The sequence below is a fragment of the Anopheles arabiensis genome, chromosome 3, assembly GCF_016920715.1.
Source record: "Anopheles arabiensis isolate DONGOLA chromosome 3, AaraD3, whole genome shotgun sequence".
In the NCBI taxonomy this organism is placed as follows: domain Eukaryota; kingdom Metazoa; phylum Arthropoda; class Insecta; order Diptera; family Culicidae; genus Anopheles; species Anopheles arabiensis.
In genome coordinates this window covers 11361943-11380876 of record NC_053518.1, presented here as the reverse complement: position 1 = coordinate 11380876, position 18934 = coordinate 11361943, and the positions used below count along the sequence as shown (strand labels likewise).

Below are 18934 nucleotides of genomic sequence, written 5' to 3'. Positions count from 1 at the left end.
AAGCGGTTTTTTTTGTATAGAAAAAGTGTTCTCTATAGCGCGGTCAAATCGTTCTCGATAGCAGAACTATAGAGAAGGTTTTTGAAATCGTGCGACAACGTGTATCATACATTTGGTTTATGTATGCTACATCCCTTCTCAATTTCTTTCATTCTCTCCATTCTCCCTACAAAGACTCTTACTCTCTTTTGTCCATTCTGCACATGCTTACGCTCTTTATTTTACCTTCTTACTCGCACATACATATTTACATACTCACACAATTCACACTGCCTAAAACCGGTGCGGGATACACAGGTACCCGTCTTGCCTGCCTTCTCTCCTCGTTCTTCCTTTCCTCCAGCTTTGCCTTCGTCGAATGGTGTGTACGCGTCCTGCTTGCTTCCCTCTTGCTGCTCCCACGTGCTGCACTAGCGAGCTGGATGTTCGTCTCTACCTTCCTGCCGCTTCTCCGCTACCAGGCGCGAGCACGTTGGAGGATCGGATCGTTCCTGCCTTCTTTCCTCTCCTGTTCTGTTTTCGGCACTCCTAGGGATAGAAGGAAATATTAACTATTTTGCCAACAGCTGTTCAATTTAACGTCAAGCACAATACTTACCAACCAATTGAATATTGCTTCTGTTGTGGTCCGTGCTCACTTCCGTTCGTGCGTGTGTTACGATTTCTTAAAAAAAAACGAAATTGATTTTATATCACAATTATCAATACAATTCAGTTTGATAAAGATTGATATAACCCTTTATTAAAAACTGTACTTACCAAATAGTTTTTCCGTACTGGTTTCACGAGAGAAAAAACGGACACACACCGACGCGTCCTACCGCTTGCAAACTTGATTTCACACTATCACATTTTCATGTGAACGCGAAGCAGCTCCTTCCTCGTGTGGCTATACAGGTATTCCCCGATATACGCCATACTCGATATACACGATTTCGCTATACGCTTTTTTTCTAAATTTGACGGTTCTTTGAACAAGTAGTACTAATTTTAGAAATCGAATGTCAAATGCAAAATAAATTCCCTTTTGGTTGAATATTAAAAACCATTTCAAATGGTATAAAATTGAAAAATTCAGTTGAAATTAGATCAAATAACTAATTTAGTGGCTAAAACCTACCACTTCATGCAAAGTTATACGGATATTAGTTATAATTTGACTGAAAACCTCGAAATTCGACTTTCGCTATTGAATATTCGAGATACGCTATTGCCTCCGGTACGCATTGATAGCGTATATCGGGGAGTACCTGTACAATGATACAAAGAGCGGGCGAGAGGAGAACGCTTGCGTGAACGATTGGTGTAGCAAGCGAATTTGGACAAGTCCCAGAAAAGCGAGACGCAAGAGTTTCTCTCCAACGATGGAAAGGGATGAGCTAAATGAAACATGCGAATCGTTGATGCGACACAGCCAAGTCGCAAGCAAATACAGACCAACACCCAGAAGAGCGAGGCAGAATGAAAAATGTTGTGAATGTTAGAATGAGAAAAATGATAGATACACATAAAAATCGCGCGATAATGCTGGTTGGGTTCCCGCTTGGCAAAATGTCGCGCGACATGCATGCTTAAAATCGATGCTTGTTAACATTTTATTTCAAGCATCGTGAGTGTCCCAGCGTGTGCGCTGAGCGCACCTCCCCTCATTCTCAATGCCGCGTTTTTGGTTAATCCTCGCTCCCACCCTTTCTTTCCTTCTCTCAACGGACCTACCATTCCCGCGAGCGTAGGCCGACCAAAAAATTCCAGGAAATTCCTACAGTAAGTGTGCAGTTTTTTATTCACAGTACTGTTTGGCAAAATATCAATTCTTGATGGTGCGCGCTAGGCGAACAAAACGTTAGCTGCTGCTCCACCGATGGTGCGTGCTGTTGGAAGGAAAAACACTTGCTGTTTGATGCGTTTGCTTGAGGAATGAAAGATAAATCGAGCATTAGAATGGTGAACAAAACTAGTACTATTTAAAACTTACCGATCACGCAGATATTTTAAATTAAACGGCGACTCTGTATGCCCGATCCATCTGCTTTGATCTGTTATCAGGAGCTTTGGTAATGAAATAGCTAGGTGTGATGGAAAATAATAGAAAAATAAACAAACATTGAAAGCAGTACGATTGTTTGAACACAAACATCATTTGGAAGATTCTTCTTCTTATGCATGCACTTACCCGTAGATCATGTAACAAAACATACTACATTTACGTCTGCGTTGACATCTTTCACGATTAACTTAACCACTTTTCTATTATCATTTCATAATTTTCGCTGCCTCTTCCGGCACCGATCATTCCCATATGAAATTTGCATTCGTTCTGGCAATGAGTTTCGAACGATCAAAACACAGCGCGAGAGTGAAGAACACAAAGTAAATGGCACTATGTACAAGTGTTGATCATATGGTCAAAATAAAGTATAATGGAATTTATTTTGCTTCAAATGAATTGGTTTTATTCTGATTAAAAATTCAAATATTGTTATCAGTCTAGTTGTGAACGTTTAAAATTTTGATGAAGTGAATACATCATTACCAGATAAATGAAACGACAATCGGCGCATTTTGACCATATCGAATTATGACTGTCTTTCACACATAGTGTCATCTCTTGCGCTTCAGGGTCTCACGCTCAGAGCAAAAATTCTCGCAAACTTCGCAACGGTGGGAGCGTTCAGCTGTGGAGGGCTGGAGGAGTGCGAGTGTGTGTCTCATGCACATAGCGAAATTTTGGTCAACACCTCGATGGTGGGAGCGTTTTTCCATGGGATGGGGTAGTGGAGTGCGAGTGTGTCGCATGATTCCTTTAAAACTAAGGCCAGGGGTAGCGAGAGGCATCAAAATGAGTTACTCTTTGCCAAGCGGGTTGTTCCTTTATTCAGCGACAAATTTACTACAGCCAGACGAAAAGAACAAAACGAAAAACAAGCTTTTTCCTTTTTCTCATTTCTTTCTTTCTTCTGACCCATGCGCCTGTCGAGCGGGTTCCGGTCTTCACGGGTCATACGCCTTCCCTCCACTGATATCGAAAGCCATGCACACTGGTTGATCAATAATGCGTAAAATATGTGTGTCACCATAGCAACTTGCAACTGGTGTCGTTTGAAAAAAAAAAGAATCAGCAAACAGTAAGGTTCAGATAAAGTAAACACCGGTTGCAAAATAACAAAAAAAAAGTATGTAAATAAAGAATAAAATAAATAAATTAATTAATTAATTATTTATTTAACAAATTAAATAATTCACCACTTTAGGACACTATTATATCTAGTTTCTATTTTCATATAAAAATTATTTGTTTGATATCTGTACTGATGAAAAAATGAACGCATTTGTCTTACGATGACTAGCTGTGACCAGCAATATAAAAATAATCAAAAATAACTCACTAAAGTACTATTTTTTACCGAAAAACTGTACGTCTCTGTACAAAGGTAAATGCTTCTCAATCGTGGAAAATAGTTTCCTCGCTACAAACCTAATCACCAAACCATTTCCCGCTCGTCTACTAATGAACAGTATTAAACTGATACATAACTAATGCACTATCCCGAGAGGGCAACTCCCCACCCGTAGCAAATATGCTATATTCTGCCAATTCTGATAAGCAAATAATCAAAGAAATTGCGGTGTGGCTATAAATATAAAACGACGTCTATGACCTATCACCAGACAGTTGAAGATCGTTCGCTACTAACTACTAAGGAGTTTAGTGTAAGTGACAGTGTACAGAAGTGCAAGTTTTTATAGTGATCATTAGACGCACACAGTCAAGATGATTCTCATGGACACATGCGTGTTTCGGTTAAGAACGATTCTAGTGATCGGTTTAGTGATTGCGATGAGACAGTGCTCTGGGCAGTTGTATCGATCGGAGAGCGCTGAAGTAGGTAATTGGAACACAGTCGCCTGTCAGTGGTGAGAAAACGGATGCATCGAAAAGGCCTCGTGTCAAAGTGAGCTACTGATTGTTTCTCGAGGGCTTATGGTGACCACCGACCGCGCTATGGTGCACGCTAAATAGCGATCTTGTGCTAATTGTAACCCATCTCCTCCGGGGGTTTTGTGGCAGGTCGACGGGTTAAAAACTATGACAGCCAAAACCAGCAGCAGCCAGCACACGAGCTTGGCTTCGGGTACTACTACCAGGGTGATATTATGCTGCCTACCGAGCCCAAAGGCCAAGACCGGCTATCGGTGGCCGAGGAGTACACGTCCACCGTATGGCCGAACGGGATCGTACCGTACTACATCGCGCCGAACACGTTCTGTACGTATCTATCGGTGTTATTGGAGTTTGGCTAGTTTCTATTGCTTTTTGATGTTTATATACACTTATCAAACTTCTCATAAATTAAGTAAAAACATTATCATTAAACTAATCGTTCCCCTGATTCCGATTCCAACCTTACAAGCACTGAACGAGATCTTCACCATCGAACGCGCCATGCAGGTGTTTCACGCCAAAACGTGCGTCCGGTTTGTGCCGCGGAGGCCGGAAACGCCGTACTTTGTGCAGATCACGAACCGACCGACCGGCTGCTATTCGTTCATAGGTCGTTCATTAAACAACAGCCGGAACTTGATGAATCTGCAGACGCCCGCGTGTCTGACCGGCGGTACGCCGATGCACGAGATGATGCACGTTCTCGGCTTTTTCCACGAGGTGAGCCGGCCCGATCGGGACGACTACATCTACGTCAACCGAAGCGCCCTTATACCACAATTTCAAAGTAAGAGTGCCGTTGGACTTTTGACAGGGTTTGGTTACAATTCTTATGTCTTATTTTTCCCTTTTCACTATTGTAGCGGATACATTCTATGAGAGCAATTTGGCTAAATATGAGCGAGACATAGAGACATACAACATTGGCTACAACTATGGCAGCGTTATGCATTACTCGCGGTATGCGGGCGCAAGCGATCGCAGATATCCGGTGCTGGTGAACAGGGTAAGTGTATGCCACGGCAATTACTTTCTTTTCATGTCTATTCATTGCACAACAACCTCTTTAATAAAATACTAGTAAAAGCTTTTATTTTAAAGCTGTAGTTTGGATGCTTTTAGTTTACATACATACAATACAGCCGCTTTGGATTTAGCAAACTTAACGCTGGCTTAGTTTTGAATATTCTGAAAGGTTAGGATAACAATGATACATTTTTTGTCGCTTACTTGCAATAGTTTTTCGTCTTTGGTTTTTTGTTTGTTTTTTTTTCTCTCTTTTTTTGTTGCACGTGCAAATTATGTGCAATGACGGTCATCCTAAATCGGATACCTAATTTTTCTTATGCATTACACTAGATGTGAGGTAACTATGAGGTTTTCTGGATAGTTTTGTTTTAATTGTGCATCGGAATGCCGCCTTCTCATAGTATACTCATTGATTGTGTTTATGAAAAAAAAATCAATTATCTAACAAATAATCCAAAATAACACGAATAACACGAAAATAAAAATATAGTAAATAAGATTAATTGATTCTTTACACCACAAATAATACATATAACGACTGTTTTACGTACCAACCCCATTCGATTATGTGCATGAATACTACAAAGCTACCAAACAGCGTGCAATAGCTCACCCGTTGTGTATTCCCTTACCAAAACCAGAAACCATATGATAAGCCGGACTTTGGCAACAATACGCTCAGCCCGTCCGACATTGAGGGCATCCAGTTCCGGTACTGCCGCAATGCGAGCGGTATCTATAGGCTCAACTGGTTGCAACAGCTTCCCACCACCGTCCTTGGATCACGACCCGTTTGAGAGGATAAAGCAGACTTATTTCTTTCATGTTTCAGATTTTTTAGACATAAAAAAGACAACGGCATAAGTAAAAAAATCAAAGTGTTTTTGTTGTATTTCTTCTTCCGTTTTCTCATACAGAATTTTGTTTGTTTTTTTCTACATTGTTTTTGTTTTTTTTTTCTTTTTCATTCATTTCACTGTTAACACCAACACAACATGTCCTTGTTAAAGTTTTTGTTTATTTTTCATTTCTTTTTGCATACTTTTTCTGTTTTCTATTCGATCGATTTATCTGAATAATGTTTATACTCGATATATTACACATATTGCCGATTCTTATACGCTTTATGTTAGCCCATTTGCTTACTTTACAATGTGAAAACAAACACAAAACCATTTTAAAACATTTTTGAAGATGTGCTCGGAAGCAATGCACACAACCTCTTTCCTCCTATTTGCGCACTGTAATTGATTTAAACTAAAACTAAAAGGTCACATCAACCCTTGCGAAAGGACAAATAATGTACACGTTGTACAACGGTAAGTGTTGGTTGTTTTGTTTGTTTTTTTTTTTTTAGGAAATTAACGATCACTTCGCAACAGCAATGCGGAAACCAGTAATTACAAAAAATAGTTCTATTATTCTATTATTTTGCTTTCTTCCTTTGTTTCACAATGATACAAAATTAATTACACTTAAACACTGTTTTGTTGTCTATTTTTTTCTTTTCATTCCCTAAGCAAAATTGGGAACACAATAGGTCGCTATCCGGTTCTAGCTTGTGTTAGTATAAATATATACTTATGCACTAAACGTCGATCAACCATTTCCTTTTTCCATTTCTTTCTTTTACCTTTCCTTCTGTTTTCACATTAAACTAGTTGGTTCGTATTTTGAGGACGATTCGGTTGTTTGGTGTGATGATTGAGTTGAGCTGTATGTTGCTTGTGTCTATTGTGTCGCCGCCTCACCTGTGTGCCCTTCGAGTTGCGTGTGTCGGTGGTGTGCATCGTGTGATGTGCAGCGAAAGGAACATTTCCCTTCCACTGCCTCCAAAAAGACAATAAAATACTGTAAAGACAGTATTTTTAGTACAGAAAAAAACACACACACACACAAAACATAACTTTTCTTTCGACGATCACTGGCTCTATCAAAACAACTAGCGATCAACAAAGGATCGACTAGCACGATTGTGAGAGGTTTTTTTTGCTGGAGTTTTGTTTGTGATACTTTTCTATTCTCAACACACACACACACGCGCACACCAATATCCAAAACAGTACAAATAGTAAAACGATAAAAGAAGGAGAAAAGAAATTCCATCCACAATTACACACGATTAAATATAACGATTTGTTTTGCTTTGTTTTATTTTGTTTTATTTGTTTTCCTTCTAGTAAGTAGTATTTTACGGTTTCCTTTTTTTGTTTTTGTTTTACGTTTATTACGTTCATAAATTTTACAAGAGAGCACTGCTCACATACCACCTACTACCGTTGCACACACGCACGCACATTTTTTGTTTAATCCTTTTTACGAATGAGGTTACTTTGTTTTTAAATCGATCCACGATTCTTTATTTTATTTTGTTTCTTTCTTTCTACCTTCTGTTCTGTTTTTTTCTTCTTTCTCTTCTTCCTATTTGTTTTACAGTGCTATTCTACTAAACTAATTTCTTTCCTTCCCGCTGAGCTGAGCTTTACTTCTTTCCTTTCCTTCTTAAATGTTTGTTTCCTCGCTTTCCCGCTCCGTATAATGGAGCTGCTGTTCCTTCTGGCATTAATTGTGAGCTCTTTTGCAAATTCGCTTTTCTTACAATTTCTCTTAAAACGCTCCTCTCTTCTCTTTGTGTGTATGTGTGTATTGTTGTTTACCTTTTCTACTACGCTTTAGCCATTGAAATTGTCTGTTTGTTAAATATATAATGTGTTCTCTCTGTTTTTCTTACTCGTTTTCTTTTTCGCTTTTTTTTGCTTCTTTTTTCTGTGTTTCTTCTTTTATGTCTCCTTTTTGTAGCGCTCTTTCCATTTAGTTTCTGGTTTGCTTTATTAAGAGAAGTAATTGATTTGCAAATTTCACAACTTTGATTCAGTGTTCGATTTCGGTTTTAGCGTCTAATATGTTATTAAAGTTTTGGAATACCCGCCAAATACGAGTTATGATTTTTTTTGTTCTCTGTGTAGAGCATCATAAAAGCATACTTTGTAGTAGTATCAATACTACTACTACTGCCCGTGCCTGGTAAGTATACTTATTAGTACGTATTTTTCGTCTCGTTTCTGAATATGTGTGTGTATGTTGTAACGTGATACTTATGTTGCGGTGTCTACTAAATTGATAAATGTGTTGTATACTCCTCCCTTCTGCCTCCTGTATTCTCCCTCCCTCTTTTCTCTCCTTTTCTCCGTGCAGTTTGAGGTAATTTTTTTCATTACTGTCGTGTATCATATTCGGCAACACTTTTCCGTGTCCAAGCAGTATCCGGCGCACTCTGTGTGTGGCTCTTCTATCTCTTTCCTGTATCAAGTTTTGCTCTGTTGTGCTTTGTTTGTGTGCGGTTTTTGTTTTGATAATACAAAAAAAAAAAACTTTATGAAAGCTGCAAATCAATCAATATGTTTGTTGCGTGGCGATTTTAATCAATTTTAATGACTTTGTGGTTCTACAGTTCGGTGTAGTCGTTTCCTTATCCCCTTTGCTTTTATTAAAAAAAACCTCCAACCACCCCTGCCTGTGTGTCTAAATACCTGTGTTGAAAGACATGGATTATTGGCCCACACTGTGTTCTCTCTTTTGAAGGTAGAGTGTTTACAGCTTCTGCGGGGTTGATGCACTTGGCGTGTTTTTTTTATATGATACATTATATGTTAGTGAAATTGTAGTTTCTTGTTCATTGTAGTGCAATAAAGTGCTGTGTTTTCTTTTGGTTTTGTTTGCTTTTACACATATACGGTCTTAAGCCAATTCTTAAAGTGTGTATGCGTTAAGTTAAATCAGCTTATAGCACCTTTTTGTTTCGCCTTCTGCCCACACATGGGGTATAGATAGAGTGTGCTCATCACGAAGGGGTTTTTGCAGCATTGGTGTACACAGAACTTATGCGCCAATTGTAGCCAATAATAGAGGAACATCTCTCTCTCTCCCCATGCTAACATTCCCCCATCGTTCTTCGTAGCCAATTCAATATGTGAAGCGATGTGAAATGTGCAAAGTGTGGATGTTAAGTAATATAGCAGTAAAAATTGAAATCTGCCAATTGATGATGATGAGGAACCCCAACACACACATACACATACACACGATTTTTCTACTTTTACGATCATGTGTGATTAGCATGTGTATTTGGGTGAAGGTGGAGGAAAAATAGTGTCGAATTATACACACTTGTTTTACTTTATACAAAACATGGTCGATCCGTTTCCGTTCCGGCAATCTCTTCCCACTTCTCCGTTGCTATCCATATGTCCTATTTGAGTTTATCCTAATGCTTTCCCTGTGACACATTCATTCGCTTCGATACTAAATGACATTCAATAATCTTACACTCATCTTATCATCCGTCAACGTTCATTCTTACTCCTTTTGCAACCATTTCTGCGCTCATTCATTCATTCCACTTTCACTCACACACGATCCTTTCCTTCATTAATTAATAAAATTCTGAATCTAATCTCTGCCCTCTGATCCTGTACCTTAGATCGGGTTTCCTGTACACAACATACCCATTTTCTTTACCTACGGCGACGCGCTCTTATTCCTTTCTCTATTCGCTTAAACCCACCCACGTTTGATTACTCTTTGCCCATAACACACACACACACACACACGCGGCACGGGAAAACTAATGCTCACCACTTTGGACCAAAAAAAAAGCAGCCCCGGTCAGCAGCCAGAGGCAAGGCAAATTAGTTCACGCCGTGCGTGGATGTGTGTGTCCCTGGTACAAAATGGCAGTGATCTACTGGTTTCATTCCATTACAATGTATATGTATAATATTTTGCAATTTTTCTTTTGCGGAATTCTATTTCTTATTCTTTGTTTTCATTTGTACACGTTTTGTTTTTTTTTTTTTGTTCTTTTAACTTTACGGTGCTATTTTGCACGCACACACCTTTTTACGCACCAATTTTACGCGGAACCCAATTAGTAACACAAAATCTCGTCGCATTAAAATTGCAGAACATTTTGCTTTGCAAACAGAGTAGTAGATCCTTTTCCTTTTTCCTTTTTGGGCCTTTTTTGTTTGAACAATATAAGCAAAAACCCCGACGATTCCCCATTCATTTCTGTTGCTGTTTCCCATTTCCTTTTCACTTTCTATGCCGTTCTTGCATTGTAGTATAAAGTAAAACCACACATTCCAAGGGAATAATTTGAATTTGTTTTTATCGAAGGAAATGGGAGGTATGTGTTGTTGGGTTCATAAGGATAGTGTTCTGGGGGGTGCAGCAAATGGAAAATTTTGAAGTCCCTTCTTTTTTTTTGGCATGATTTGAATGTAAATTTTGGGTTCATTTTTTAAAGCAAAAATGCACCACCACCGTCGCATAGAAAAAGCATAAAACGGTCACAAAACAATACGATACAACAACAAACTGTACGCTGATCACGTTCGCTCGACGACGCATGACACGCATCATCCAGCAGTAGTGTGTGTGTGTGTGTCGTCAAAAGGATCACGTTCACAATATGATGTCTTCTGCTGTAAGGAGAATCGTCGTGGCCGTGACAGACAGCCAAACGTATATCCATCCATCTTATGCGGGGAGGGGGATGATTTAAAACAACTGAGCAAGTCCCCTCTCTTAACATCTTACTACAAAACCGGATGTGCTCATACCGGAGTAAATAAGGGGAAAAGTGATAGAAGAAAAAGCGTATCAGAGTTCGGGTGAAACTGGGCACGGTTTCCACCTGCTCCAAATACAAGCGCGGCGCTCTCACACTAGTAGAGTAACATCCGTCGTTCAAATACGGCATATATTATGGTGATTGGGAGACAATTCTTCCGCAAACAAAAAACGACCCCGTCTTCTTTATAGCTGTCTTCGGAAGTGTTGTTCGCTTGCTAGAAGTAAAAGAATGTAATTTTCCAAGCATCCCCTGTACTTTCGTCGCATTATTAGCACCTGAACGAAAGAATCTATTCCGTGTTTGCTTGTCTGTGTATGTTCCCACATTACAACAATTGTGGTTCCCTTTTATATGTTTTCTCTTTTCTCTGATTGTTTCTGCTTTGCTATAGGTTGTGCTGGCCCTTATTGAGTTCGATATTGATCTTGCTTTTCTTTCCCTTTCGAATTATTTATTTTCTCTGACTTCATAAAGAATAAAATCATAAAAATATTTTCGCACACGATCGCACACGATCGCACCACACACGCACACACGCTCTAATCGCACTCATAAAAATGTCGTTTTGTTGTGTGAGATCCACAATCCCACCCCCAGCAGCATTTTGTTCCAGGTGTGTTTGTCACCCTTACACACTGTGAGCCTGCCTGGTGGGTGGAGGGCTTGTGGAACCATTCGCGCGCACACACACACACACACAAAATATAGCTCTTTTCACACACGTAGTTTTAAACAATGTACAAAGCACAGGTTGATTGGCTCAGCTTATATTACGCCAATGTGCCTCCTTCTCTTATGTTAATTCTCTCTCAACTAGTTGGAAAGATGCGAACGAAGTGGATGGATGGTGGAGAGTATTTTTTTTAGAAGAAACTAACGTGAAATTTAAACGAAATCGCTTTCTTTTCCCCCCACCGCACATTCTTATTGCTTGTTTAGAAAGGCTTTTAGCTCAAAATTTGGGTGTCCATTAGCAATCATCTAATTTTGATAAACAAAGTCAAGGAGTAAAACGTGTTTCAAGCTCCAGCTAGAACGATTTTCTACACGATCGTGGATCGTAATTTTTGTCATTTTTTTAAAAGCATCGTGTTCGAACAAAGTGTTAGAGTAAGTTCCTTTTAGGAAACAACAGTGGAGTCAACATTCAACTAAGAAAGGATGCAAGCAACAAGCCCTCGAAGAAACAATCTTGCCATACATTTTCTACACCACATCGTACACGCATTCTTCATCGATTTGCTATGTTCTGATAGGTTTTGTTTTGGGCTTCTTTTCGACCTGTACTTTCATGATTGGTTTGCAAGATACTCTAAAAAGTAGAGATTATTTTTTAAAAAACTATACATGAAAGACGAGTTGGGGGTAACAATGCAGACTGCAGGCATTATGCGCCCGCGCGCACGATCACCTCACGAATTCAAGAGATGTAAAAGGGAGCGCTTATTGGATTGGCATTCTTTGTTGAATTGTTTTCCTTTTGGCGGCTTTTCCTTTTTTGAGATCAATCAAAGAGTTTTGCTCGTAACTTAAGTCCATTAAAGTAATTTAGAAATAAATGTTACTCTTTTAACCATATACTTCCTGCTTGAGCATCGGGAAGAGAACGTGAAAGCGATTGGTGTTTGCCAGAAGGCAAAAACCAATGCTATAAGATGAACAACCTTCAAAATGAATCCCCTGTGGGTCGGCGGCGCGCAGTCCTCTCTCGTTAGGCACTCAGAGAACCGATATATAAAACACGAACTTTTATAGAACTTTTTCATCGAGTGAGATCGCTCGATCGTCTCACCGGACTCATTCAAAGCATCTCACCCACTCCTTCTTTTCCTTTTTCCTTGCCAGTTTTGTAAGAGCGTTATCAAAAATGTTAACTTATCGAGAGGTTACGCCGTTCTGTATTGGCCTACAGTTTCGCTTCCCCTATGTAAACCAGTGGCAGCATTGCTCTATTTGGGCCTCTCTTACTTAGAGAGAGATAGAGAGTGAGGGAATTTTCTGTTGTTGTCTATTTGTTGGGTTAGGCAAGATTGTTGTCTACACAGTTATTCCTGAGTTTAATTTGTTTGTTGTTGTTTGCAGTGAATTGTTGGCTAATTTCTTTTCGTACCATACTTGAACACACACCACATTACATCATTCTCAAACAACAAGTGGCATATTTTTGGTTGTGAACTATTCATGTGGATTGTGGATTCATTTGTATGCGCAGTTTATTGTTTGCTTAATTTTGTTTTATTGCATTTTCATTTATCGTGCCTGTGTAAGAGTTTTACGTAATGTTTTTTTTTTTTTGGCAAGCTAGCTTTTGTTTGATACACAGATGGCGGATTAATCAAACGATCAACAAACGAAACCGAACACACAACGTCTTTCAGATGAACTTGTTTCCGATACGAAAACCAAACCAAATCATTCAAATGAGTCTCTAAAACAGACCGAAAATACAGGACAAAGTATATTTTTAGTAATTTTTTTTTGTCAAGAAAAACATCTCACATGAAAGGCACTAATATACACATACTTGGAGCGCGTATTTTAGTTGCAGTGAGGAATTATGTGATAATTTGTTCCAAAACTCGAATTACTACTGCGCGGCACACACTAAAACACGCAACACAGGCCCGATACACAGGACACACATACACACCCTTCTTCCTAGAGACGACTCGGAAACAGAGACACACACACAAATACCGGGACACCAACCCTCGAACGAATCCCTCTCAAAAAAGAAAATAAAAAACTCAGAGCAGAGAGTACAAGACCAGTACACACACATACAACTTTTGTATTGTAACGTAACAAAGAGCGTACACAAAGAAAGGAGAACATCACATAAGAAAACACATGATCGAAATTGAGTATACACAATACACATACACAACGCGAGCGATGTTAACACATATTTTTTAAAAAATAATGGCAGATTCGAGTCAAATATCGCTGCCAACGGATACACATTAATACACATTTACATATACAATACGATACACACCTTGCGATGGTGAAATAAATTAACTACTTAAACACTAATCACCAACATAAACCGGATCACGCTCGCTCTGCGCGATGATCGTGTCTTCTCAAAGGGTGTTGTGAGTACAAAACAAAAAGAAAATATTGCCTTTAACGCGGGTTGTGAGAGAGAGTGTGTGTGTTTAATGTTGTAAACATTGTAAAATGACGGGCCACAAGCGATCACTCAAATCGATCTTCTAATGTTGTGTCGTCTGCTTTCTGTGTGCCATATGTTTTGTGTTCTCCTCCCCCTTCTTATATAAACGAATGCACGCGCACGCATATTTACTTAAACACTAAGTGTGGTGTTTTTTTGCAGCTGCAAACTAGCTTTACAGTGCGCGCGCTCGCGTGTGGCAGGTGATGCGCAACATTCGCGCACCCCCCCGCAGCAGCAGAGCAGGTTCGACAGATTGTTCGACTCACTTGAACGATCGCCAGTCACACACACACCACCGAGGGCGTGAGGAGGGGCGTGTCAGTTGCGTTATATATGTACAATCTACCCTCCTTTTTAAAGGAAACGTTCCCTCTTCTCTTCTTTCAACGCTTTTCTCTAAAACAATATCCACAATTTCGTCGCAACGCCATCCACATATTCCTGAAATGTGCCGTACGATAGTTTCAGTGTCTCGAGACTAAGCGTAGTAGTGGTGGTAGTAGTAGTAGTAGCAGTATTAACCGTAAGAGTGTAGCGTAATTTGCAAATTAGTAATTTCATACAAGTCTTTTGGAGGTTTGAAATTCAAACAATTGAACGAAACAGAAGAGGAAAACAAGTCTAATAGCCCTGTAAAACATTTCTATACAATATAACTCGTTCGCCTTTCTTTGCGCCTAAGTGCTTCTTTTCTTTGCTCTTTTCCCTATAGCTTCGCTGATTTCTAACACACAACACACACACTCACCGACGGGTGGTGCGCGAGCGTGTGCCTAATATAAATCTCTCCCTCTTGCGCCTATAGCCTATTTGCTTTTCGCTTTCTATATACTCTTTACACGAACCCTTCTTTCCTCTCCGTAAGGAGATATTATATTATATGCAGGGGATACACATTATGCGTACATTTGAACTAAATTAAAACTAAACTTACCGAAGTAAAACAATGCTACCACAGTATCACGCACACGCGCGCGCGCGCGCCCGCTCGTGCAGGAGAAGTTGCAGTTCAGCATAGTGCAGAATTTGGTGGGGCCGAGAGAAAACGGTTTTGGAGAGGATGGGGAGGGTGAGTGTTGTTGTTTGGTACAGCAACCCTACCACACCCCAGAGGTCCATCCTCCCACTTCCGAAAGGATGCTAAGAAGGATGTCGACGGCGGGGCGGTGGCAGCGGCTTACGAAGCCACCGGCACCGATCCAGTGCCACCACCAGCACCAGCACCACCGCCAGCAGCCGACGCGGACGACGATGAACACGATGTGGCGGCGGCGACGGCAGTAGAAGAAGAGCTTACATTTATCAGCGCTCCGGCCGGAGAGGAGGCGGGCTGCTGGACGTGCTGGGGCGATTGCGCTGGCGGTGCTGCAATCGGTGGCAGTGGCGGGGGCGGTGTATGCAGCACGAACGCATCGTACACCTGCATCAGCTCGTCCAGCGTGTACTCCTCGAGGCACACGAAACCCTGCAGCCCGGGCGACTGCTTCCGGGCGCAACCCATACAGTGCACGATGTGGCGCTTTTCCTGCTCGCGAATGAACAGCACATTGAACACTTCCACCTGAAGGGAGGGAAAAAAGGGGCAAATGTGGTTAGAAAACGAGCTTTCAAAAGCAAGGGGGTAGAGTAAGATGAGTGTGTAAGAGGGCTAGGGGAAATGTTCTGCTCTCTTGCACCCTGTTCCTACGACAAATGAAATTACGATAGGATCCGGAACGCCTATGATAGCAGATGGGGTTTACTCTAGCACCAATATAGCGAAAGCTGAACCTCCCGAGCAAGTTCCCAAACCAGTGAGCATACTTCGAGACGTGTCAACTTCATTCGTGATGCGTAATCAGTGCTGCAAAATGTCACTGTCATTCTCATAAAACAATCTGACTGAAACAAAATCCGTGTCAGCATCACGTACTGCATTGTGATGACCAGAGGTGATACTCAAAACGATTGGTGTGACCAATACATACTTCGTGACATTTTTGCGACTATCGCTTAAACCAGTCACTATATCATGACTTTTTTACTGTGATAATTTCTGCAAAATGTCACTGACATAATCATAACAAATTCCGACTGAAACAAAATCCATGTCTGCGTCACGCGCTCTACTGTGATGATCAGAGGTGAGAGTCAAACAGTTGGTGCGACCATCACATGCCTGGTGACATTTTGTGCAAGCAACTCTTGGTCAGTCACTTGGTCGCGACATTTTCTTGGTCGGTGATCATCACGATAGTCATGGGAAGATATGCGGTGCGCATGCGCGTGGTTCTAAGAAACAAAATGAGCATGTTTTCTCGCTCTGTCTGACCTAACAACAGACGATCAAAGCAGACAGAGCGAGAAAGAATGCTCATTTTGTTGCTTGGGACCACACGCCAAGTATATTCCAAGAATGTCGTGATTCATACCGACAGAAAATGTCATGACCAGGTGAGTGACCAATAATTGGGTGCTAAACAAAATGTCATCAAGCATGTGATTCGTCCACCAACTGTTTGAGTCTCACCTCTGATCATTTCAGTTGTGTACGCGAGCTGATTTGAGCATCGTTTCCGGTCATGAGTGTTGGTGTCTGAGACAGTGACATTTGGCAGCACTATTTCACAGCCAGAAAAAGTCATGACTGTGTGTCATGACGCACTTTCATTGAGTATCAGCAATGATCATCAAGCTACCACGGATATGTTCATTGTTTTCGTTGGTGAACATCATCTCGTGATGCTCGTGATATTTTGCAGCACTGTGCGTACTATACGATTACAAAGTAGAACAAAACAGCGCAAAACAAACAAACAAAATCTTACCTCACATTGGCCGCAGTAGTGTGATGCTTCGTTTTTACCGCGCCCATGAAACCGGACCTCGATGTGCAGGGACTTTACGTACTCCAGCACCTGCATACAGTGTTTCATCGTCTGCATTAGGCAGGTTCTGTGGAGCGGAAGAGAATCATAGCATTAGGAAAAGTATTTCGAAGGGTGAAAATAACACACACGTCAGATAATCGTAATAACGATATTTTCAGTGCTAACAATTTCTCTACACTTTGATTCAGAAGAACGAAAGTTAAAAGGATAATTTGTTTTGGTTCATCATAGAAAATTACGAGCATAATCAGCTTCCTTAAACGTAAAACAATACAAACACACTTACTTGATCGATTCAAACATCTTCGGGTCGGACACCTTGATGTTGCGGGCGAGATTCCAGCTCAAGTGCACCATCGGCACGATGCTCTTGTAGCTTTCGAGCTTGTTCCACTCGTACCGCTCCACCGCCAGCTGATATTGTCGCGCCGTCAGTGGGCCCACGTTCCAGGCAATATTATTACACCAGCCGATGGCCTGCACCCAGTGGACACATCTGTAAAAACGCACCAAAAAATGTAAGTAACATTCGCCAACAGCGTTAGTCGAACCTCCTTCACTTACCCCGCATTAACCCACACCAGATCGCCCGGCCGTTGCGTGAACCGGTACACCGGTATGTTTTCCGCGTACAGATCCTCGAGCGCCGGCCACCACGACCCGTGCAGATAGTTGATGTTGTTCTTCTCGCACAGCGCCTGGATGCCGCCCCAGTACGAGTCGGGCGTCGCAAACCACTCACAATCGCCCGGCCCAATATTGATGTTGATCGAGCAGAAGTTGTTGTTCTCCTGGTGACCGGGCGTCCTACTGCCCGGCACCTTCATGTACAGCTGCACCGTGTTCATCCCAAGGATCATGTGACCGACGTGTGACAGCATGTTGGCGGCCGAAACGACGCGCGCAAACGGTGGCAGCTTCTGTAGCTCTTGCAGCTGCGCCTTCCACTTGCGCTCATCGGACAGATCGACGTTCGTGCCGAAGCGTAACATTTTGTTACCGTTTTTGCACTTCTTCCGTTTGCCGTTGCCGGCGGCGGAACTGTTACCGCCACCGGTACCGGTTCCTCCACCGCTGGTCGCTCCCGTGCCACCGCCGCCGCCGCACGCACTGCCACTGTTCGAGATGGAATCCTTTGAGTCGGAGTCGGAGTTGGTGGAGGCGGTCGAAATGCCGGCCAGCTTGTCACGCTCCTCCTGTGAGAGGAAGGAAATGAAAAAAAAAGTTAATTTCAACAGTTTATACACCAAAAAATACGACATTAAAACGATTTTTTCAATAAAAAGACATCAGCGAATTTAATAAGAACTTCTTCAAAGATTTCATTCAGTAGAACGAAAGTTATGTTTTCGAACATCATTTGGAGCGTTGTTCGTCGCAAACAAACACACGACATAAATGCTTCTTTCCCTTCCAGCCAACAACACTCACCTTAATCTTGTCCGAAAAGCTCGACGCCTGGTACTGCGCGTACTTGGCGATGGTGGTGTGCGATCGGTGCGATATGCAAGCCCACACCTTCGAGTTCTTGTTTCCGTCCCAGTTCTCGTCCGGCGACTGATGTACCTGCGTCCGCACCTCCACCGTATGGTCCGGGTTCGCTTCCACAAGCGTTTTGGTCGAAAACAGCCCCAAATCCAGCTTCAGGGCCGCACCGAGCTGCCTCACCACCGCGATCGGATGCTTCAGGCAAAACTCCTGCAGCTGCGGACTGAACGCGTCCTTTTTGTTCTCCAAAAACACGGACGGCGTCGGGGGTTGCAGCTGTTCGCGGGTAAGCCGTGTCGGTGGACAGTCGGGCGGGCAGGGCGGGGGCGCATCGGCCGACAGGACCGAGCAGACGGCCGGAACGTCCTTTAGTTCGCCCGCCTGGCGCTGCTTGCGCACCAGCTGCTGGATGTCTTTCGCCGACATTGAGATCTTAAAGTCACCGCCGACGGAGGAGGAGGAAGCGGAAGAGGACGACGATCCGTCCAAACCCCCGCTGGAGGGAGAGGGTAGCTTCTCGAGCTTTACGACCGGTTCCAGCTTAATGTCCGGGTGGTGCTGCTGCTTGCTGCCGGTTAGCAGTTGCCGTTTCGCAATACTGCCGGCGGCTGCCGCTGTCGTCGTCGAGGTTGCTTCCGCTTTTATCGGTGGGGACTTGGTACTGCTGCTGGTGGTGGTGGTGGAGGGGTCGGACACGTCTTTGCCGTCTCCCGTTGGTGAGCTAAGCTGTTTGAGCAGGGATTCGGCGAAGGTAGCCTTGTCGTCGAGGATGGACTGAATGGCTG

At 42.2% G+C, this 18934-nt stretch overlaps 2 protein-coding genes and 2 long non-coding RNA genes across 5 annotated transcripts in view; 1 reads left to right on the top strand and 3 right to left on the bottom strand.

Annotated features, from left to right (window-relative positions):
* Positions 1-215: 215 nt before the first annotated feature.
* LOC120901968 lies at positions 216-1530 on the bottom strand. The gene is made up of 3 exons (XR_005739354.1): positions 760-1530; positions 599-664; positions 216-528 (listed from the first exon to the last, which is right to left on the bottom strand). It is a non-coding gene; the product is annotated as an uncharacterized LOC120901968 (long non-coding RNA).
* A 271-nt stretch (positions 1531-1801) lies between these two features.
* On the bottom strand, positions 1802-2300 carry LOC120904125. Its single transcript, XR_005739702.1, has 3 exons — positions 2174-2300; positions 1976-2066; positions 1802-1909 (listed from the first exon to the last, which is right to left on the bottom strand). It is a non-coding gene; the product is annotated as an uncharacterized LOC120904125 (long non-coding RNA).
* A 1235-nt stretch (positions 2301-3535) lies between these two features.
* Positions 3536-5839, top strand: LOC120902254 (astacin-like). Its single transcript, XM_040310839.1, has 5 exons — positions 3536-3887; positions 4070-4267; positions 4413-4730; positions 4807-4949; positions 5614-5839. Exons 1-5 carry the CDS (start codon positions 3773-3775, stop codon positions 5767-5769), a joined length of 930 nt encoding a protein of 309 aa, XP_040166773.1. The 5' UTR covers positions 3536-3772; the 3' UTR covers positions 5770-5839.
* A 2080-nt stretch (positions 5840-7919) lies between these two features.
* Positions 7920-18934, bottom strand: part of LOC120902251 (histone demethylase UTY) — a 98431-nt gene continuing 87416 nt past the window's right edge. For both annotated transcript variants that reach the window (XM_040310834.1, XM_040310836.1), the window contains 5 exons: positions 18093-18931; positions 17226-17857; positions 16948-17157; positions 16599-16725; positions 7920-15352 (listed from right to left, as the gene is read on the bottom strand). In XM_040310834.1, the coding sequence (XP_040166768.1) occupies positions 14969-15352; positions 16599-16725; positions 16948-17157; positions 17226-17857; positions 18093-18931 (2192 nt within the window). In that variant the 3' untranslated portion in view covers positions 7920-14968. The remainder of the gene's footprint in view (positions 15353-16598; positions 16726-16947; positions 17158-17225; positions 17858-18092; positions 18932-18934) is intronic.